Genomic DNA, 7,059 nt, shown 5'->3' on the forward strand with positions numbered 1-7,059 from the left:
GATGAAGAGAAGTCTGAAAGGAAAGCGATTCCGTGATGTGGATGAAGTCAAAGAAAACACGCTAAAGGCTTTGAACAGTATCCAGCCTCAAGAATTCCAGCACTGTTTTGAGCAGTGGCAAAAGCGTTGGGACAAGTGCATTAATGCACATGGACAATACTTTGAAGGGGACTAATATACAGTTCAATAAAAACGCAAAAATAAAAAATAACAAAAATAAATTCCGGTTATTTTTGGGTCCCCCCTCGTATTTATCATTAGGAGCGCTGTACTGCAAACTCACAATGTAAACATAACATGCAAGACTTAAAAAAACAGACACATTTCAAGATCTTCTAAGTAAGCAATTTTCTTGAAAATGACACGACCATTGCTAGCAGATCCACCTACCAGCAACCAATGTGTCAAACTCAAATCTAATAACATAATGTTACAATTTTGTAGTGTAGAGAAAACTGAAGTTACAATTACTAATTCCATGTTACTGAACATTTCTTCACTGTCACCACAAAAGCATGCCTTGAGCATGTCAGCATCCTCTAAATATAGTCACCATGATATTTCAGTACTGTCTTCAGTCACTTAACTTTGTGTCAGAAATATAAAAGTTCATTCACCTGACAGCTAACAAACATAGCTCAAAGAGTCTGTGGTATCAAGATGCTAACATGTTTCGTAAAGCACAATGAGATTACCTGTAAATATTGTTCACATGTTTACAATCAACAACCATGTTAATTTTCATACGAATAATTACAGTGGTTCATTTTATTTTATGATGACATCAAAAAGGAAAACCTGTATTGCTAACAACTGCAATTTTATTTCCAACTTACAAAGAGAACATACTCGGTGGTGCCAGTTTCCTTCAGTGGCAGATAAAGACATACGTGAGAAACATGGACATGCTATATTAACTTAACATAAGAAAATCTACAAAAATGAGAGTCTTTTCATTTTTGAAAGGAATAAATACAAGATAATTCTTTTATTCATGAAACAAACATAACTGTGCACACTTGCAGCTGTAGCATCATATTGTCACACTTCAACATAGCTGACAACTTGCTACACATTACTTATTGCCACCACTTGGGTATCACATTTACAGTTGAAGTACAGTCAACTCTCGATTATCCGGGACAATGGTGCACATGGAAATCATGATTAATCAAAAACCCGGTTAAGACAAATGTTATTAAAAGTAGTACTGTAATACTGTACCTTCATAATACTATAGGCCTACCCGTATTTAAATTTACTCAACCTCATTTTTATGTCATCTCATGGCCTATTTAATACTTTTTTTTACATTATACTGAAGTGTGAATTAGTTATTTCAACCAGTGTCCAACAACATCCAACACTTTTTACAAATATTCACACTTAACACTTAAAAAAAATTAATATTGTTGTTTGCTTTTTCGCGGCATTTTCCTTTTACGGATATCTGTACGAAGCCTACGTAATATTAGCTTGTCACTTAATAAACTGTTCTCTTCACTCTCAAGATAGTCTAGTAAGGATTCCAAATGATTAAGAGCAGCACCATGTGATACTTTCTTGCTAGCAGCACTGTCCACCTCTTCCTCATTCTCACTTTTTTCCCGCTCTTCTGGCTGCACCCCCACTGAACTTACGGTTTCGTCACGGCTTAACATTTCGAAGCCCGGCTCACACGAGTTTCTGTTGAATACTTAACACAACACGCTTCCTTTTACACCCTGACATTTTGCTAATGCACTTGAAGATCGATACAAAGAGATCAACTGGGGCGGTGTATCTGTCCTTGAAACTTTCCACAAATCCTTGCATTCTTTCACCCTTACCCTAGAACATTGTGTTAGCATAATGGGACCAAAGAATGCAGAGCTTGGTTCACACTAGTGCGAAAATAGTGTTACAACACACCATGTGAAACAATAGTGAATGAATATTAAACAACATATAAGCCTCAAAAAAGCCTCAGTAGCCCCGGTTAAGCGGCAAACCAGTTAATCCGCCCCCGGATAATCAAGAGTTGACTGTATATGGAAACACTTGCCAATGTAAAACCTGACAAGGTGTCTCAAGAGAGAACATTACTTAGAACAGCTACATACCCTCATCTGACAGTCTCAGTCTCTTTGTTGACTAGCCTAAGTTAACTACCTTACAGCAAGAGCAATGGCACACTTCTTAATACAGCCTGTGTTATTAATATAAGGAACCCCTAATACACTAAACCTTCTGATAACAAAGTTGGGACTTTGAAGCACAAACTGAATCCTTTCCACACCAATCCCTAAAAACCTTAAACAAGTAAAAAATTCTATGGTGCTGAATTCACAAGTATCATGACACAACGCTTGTCGTGACTGCTATGCTATCTTCATGTGCGAAGTAGCTACATTTCCCACCACTGTAGGTCATGTTCTGGTCCTACTGTTGGAGAGTAAACTTATGTGCTACTCCAAAATGGCTAATATGTCAGGTGCAAGTTATTAACCTAACTAATCAATGCTTGCATTTTATGCTATTTTCCTTAGCCAATTCAATCCATTTTGAAAACAGAAAAAAGGAGTCAATGCTTTTGTTGTCAGATACTAAAAGAGACAATGCATCTGTTAGATTAAAGCAAATACAATGAATGATGGTATAATTAGCCTTTTCATTGCTACATTAGGAAGCACTATGGTGGCTCCCAAACATTACGGGTACATTACACATGGAGTATGCCTCCAAAACTGACATTCAAATTAATTTTTCGCAACTGTTATATACTTCTTCACTTTGCACACATGTAATGGGAGCCATCATGCAAGCAGTTGACGAAAAGAGACAGTAGTTACAAATGCTTATTTCCACAATAACAGTAGTCAAATTATGAACTGCTACAGTTTACACTAATCCCAAAAACATAAGAGTAGCTAATGGATAAGTTTAGAAATGTATAAAGTAAATAAAACAGACACAATATGGCCTCAAATGCAGCAGGGAGGAAACATTTGGACAACTAAACAAAGTGATGTGGGTAATTTAATTTATTTACAGCATAAGAAAAATATGTTTCACACAGTCATTCAAAGATGTACAGTAAACTCACCTCCCAGTTGGACCATTTGCATGCAAGATGTATGCAGAAACAGGCCACAACTGTCGGCTTGTACTGAAGACACATGGTGGTCAGATGCAGGCTACAACAAAAGAACAGCCCTTAGCACAACACTATTACATTCACACCACACAAATACTGACTACTCTGAAAGACAGACAAGGTCAACTGTAGAGTCAACATAATGCCCCATCACCAATTCAATGACACCAGAAGTGGTCATGGCCTATATCCAATTTCTCTAGGACAAAACAGCAGAAAATGAGAATAAAGCAGCAAGTGAGCTTCTAATTTTGATGTGGTATACAGCATGCATCACATATGAAAAGGATGAGCTAATATTCTTAAAATTACACCAATGTCATGCTCAGATATGAGGAATCAGATTTTAAATGCATATTTTTATTTCTGTGAGACACCTCTGAAATTTAAATTTGGTATTATTTAAAGGTGAAATCTTTTAAAATTTAAAAAAATGAAGACTTCTTTCTTGTAATCTACTAATAAGACTTTGTGTTAAAAGTAAGCTATCACTGATCTAAAATCTGATCAGTTTTATTATAAAGAGGTTCATGCACAATTTCTACAAAATAACAAAGTCTATTACAGTGAAATCTAGTAAGAGACTTAAAACTGTATGCTTGTTTATAGCCTTGGCTACTAATGTACAAGGTTCACTACAAAATTACCAGAATAAAAAGCATTCTATCTGGTTATGGGCATCAACTAAAGACTGTTTACTGCTTGTTATACCTGATATATAAGGGAATTAATTCTGAATATTTAGTCATGTGCCATTTCCTTCAAAAACCAAAGGTATGTCTTTAACACTAGAACTTTACCCCAATGGACAAGACAACATAAGTAATGACAGGGCCTACATGTATGTTCCCTGCTGTAAAGATTCCTCCAACCAAGAGTATCACTGTTTCGTGCCACATGACCATGAATTGATGTTTTACTTTCATGAGGCAAAATAACTGTCAGAAATGCTAAACAAATTAGACAGTATACAGTGTGGTACGTTACAACAGAGAACACATGCCCTCAGTTTTAGGTTTTAGTAACAGCCACAATTCAAAGCCTCCACTCAACCAAAAACATTGACGGTATGTGCATTAGGTGGCTCAGATGAGTGGAAGTTGAAATGTGGCAACATGAACTAAGTGCAGCACCTGTTCGATGCCATAAAGTACGATGTTTGAGCTAGATCCTTGCTGGCTGTGGGTTTGTTCAGGCATTTCCAAGTGATTGGGTAGCAGAAGTACAAGGCCCGTCCACACACGCCCGACCACCGCCGGGCGGGTGGCCACCGGGAACAGAAAACACTCTGTTATACAAAGTGTATGTTCACCCAGTCACCAGCATAATAAATAGTCCAAACACTGAGAGATGTTCCCACTTTAATTTAGCCACAAAAACATGTAGGAACAACTTCCACTATGGACACTGTTGCTGTATATACAGTAGTGAACAACACAGGAAACCAACAGATTTGTTACAAACAAAACATTCTTAAGTCAGGAAGCACACTAAATGTTGTCAATAATACACACACCTTAAATAAGGCCAAAACTGAAATACTAACATTAAGCAGAGTACAATGTTGAAATTTATGACTGGAGGATATGATCCACAAGTGTGAACAGTTTCCTTGCCTAATTAGCTACACAGACACATAAAAGCAAAGGAAGCCAAGGTCTAGCTAGTGAACTGCTAAGCTATAAAGTTCCTTGTTAAGTTCCTGTAAGTGACCAGTAAGCTAGTATAGAATCTCAAAAGGTTTGTGACAATGGTTGATTCTTTATATCAACATTATGACAGACACTACCAAATTCCTGAAGTATATTTCTGAACACAATGTTTCCATGGTTGGCTACTCCTGTCTTCAGGTGAATGGTTGTCATTAAACTGACATTTTGAATACTGCTGTAGTATGCCACCCTGATGGTCTAGTGATTAGCATACTAGACGAGTATTAAAAATATCATAGACCCAATCCTATTAGCACTAATATTAACATACCCATTAAAATCATTATCAGATCCAGAGACTGAGAATGACAATTCTGTGAATTATCAGGTGCTGGCGTACTGGTATAGTGGTGAATACTAATGGTGACAAAGAACTGGTAGCATTAGTGACAGATTTCAAAAGGGGAGACAAGTAAAATTTTCACAACTGGATTTGGGACACAGGTATTGAAATGGTAGAAAATCACATGTTGAAAATTTCTCTATAAGGAATGAATCATTCATTACATACAATTTATAAAATCATAAGTGGAGGTGCTGTTTAAACCAAGAACTTCATGTGGGGCATGGAAACCAATGACAATAAAGCAAATTTATGCTTCACTTGAGGCCTTATGGGGACGGTGGTCTTTTCTGACAGTTTTGTGCAGTACCATACCAAGCTGAATTACTATAGTAACATAAATCACATCCCCAAAATCTGCAAATATCATGGCATTCACCAATAAGATCTCATTTAAACTGTGCAAGTTTCAGTATCTTCAGTCAATGTATATATTTATTATGAATTTAAAGTCATATCTCCTCCATCCTCAAGCATTTAAAATGATTTAAATGCTTCAGTTTTAAGAGTGGAAGATTTTCACACTTCTAGCTTACTTACGTTGTCCAACATATATAATTAAGTTCAAAATAATTTAAATTACAATTACTGACATCAACACCAATAATTTGAGTTACTTGCTTCTTAACGCCGCACCATAGCTCAAGCGGTTAGTCACTGGCTTCCCACTGCGGCAGCCCGGGTTCAAGCCCGAGTCTGGTTAAGTGGCATTTGTGGTGGACAAAGTGGCGCTGGGGCGGGTTTTCTCCGAGTACTTCGGTTTCCCCTGCCAATCTTCATTCCACCAAGTTCTCCACCATCATAATCACCCAGGGCAGGTACAATAGGCCAATCAGTGGCCACCGTGCCGAGTGGACCCAACTGGACTCCACCCCCCACTAGTGAATTAAAAAAAAATACTTGCTTTTCATGTGATTCTTCCACCCCAATGAGTTCCTGATTATTGTGGTTAGAGGATCTCACTGAGTACAGTGTTATTACATAACGAGAATTACAGCCTTCTGAGTTCCTTAATTAGCCCCTTCCTCTATTCACTACTGGTACTACTTCCTTCGCATATCTCCTATAATGAATATAAATGTATGTACATCATGTATAAATAATGACACACTGAACGACTGTTAGAAATCTTGACAAAAGATAAGTTTTATTGGTGTCTTGTTAAATAATCATCCCATCAATGCTATGCTGTAGCTGTGAACATAATAACTGAACCAATATTCTAATTAGGAAAACACTCCTCTTCAATGCTTTATGTCTGAAGGCCACCGATCTTATTAACAATGTCGGATTATTTTTATACAAAAACATATGAAAGATGACACTGTTAAATGCTTTACCTATTTATTTATGACAGGAACTGAATGATATTTAGAGACATGGTTTCTAGGAGGAACAAAGAATCAATCAACTTGACTCATGTGGTACCACTTCTGACTTGCATTCAGGACATGTTCAGTTCAAATTTCAGCAGTAACACCAACTACTTTAACTGAGGATTTCTGTGGTTTTCCTCAGTCCCTCCAGGCAAATGCCAGGACACCACCTTAAATTAGGCAATGACCAATTTAATCCGCACCACTATTTACTATCACCCTACTGTTCAATACTACAGTCTTAATGACAAAACAAAACAAGCAGGAAGAAGGAACGGTAGGGTAGTTTTCACACACAAGTGAATATGAGGGGGGACCCAAAAATAACCGGAATTTATTTTTGTTATTTTTTATTTTTGCATTTTTATTGAACTGTATATTAGTCCCCTTCAAAGTATTGTCCATGTGCATTAATGCACTTGTCCCAACGCTTTTGCCACTGCTCAAAACAGTGCTGGAATTCTTGAGGCTGGATACTGTTCAAAGCCTTTA

The 7,059-nt window shown here is 37.2% G+C and overlaps 1 protein-coding gene across 3 annotated transcripts in view; it reads right to left on the reverse strand.

Moving 5' to 3' along the window:
* Positions 1–7,059, reverse strand: part of LOC111867975 (cyclin-T) — a 61,373-nt gene that overhangs the window by 22,685 nt on the left and 31,629 nt on the right. For 2 of the 3 annotated variants that reach the window (XM_023858240.2, XM_023858239.2), the window contains 2 exons: positions 4,270–4,315; positions 3,086–3,176 (listed from right to left, as the gene is read on the reverse strand). In XM_023858240.2, the coding sequence (XP_023714008.1) occupies positions 3,086–3,176; positions 4,270–4,315 (137 nt within the window). The remainder of the gene's footprint in view (positions 1–3,085; positions 3,177–4,269; positions 4,316–7,059) is intronic. The other variant, XM_023858241.2, reaches the window with a different exon arrangement.

The sequence above is a fragment of the Cryptotermes secundus genome, unplaced genomic scaffold (genome assembly GCF_002891405.2).
Source record: "Cryptotermes secundus unplaced genomic scaffold, Csec_1.0 scaffold447, whole genome shotgun sequence".
NCBI classification, from domain to species: domain Eukaryota; kingdom Metazoa; phylum Arthropoda; class Insecta; order Blattodea; family Kalotermitidae; genus Cryptotermes; species Cryptotermes secundus.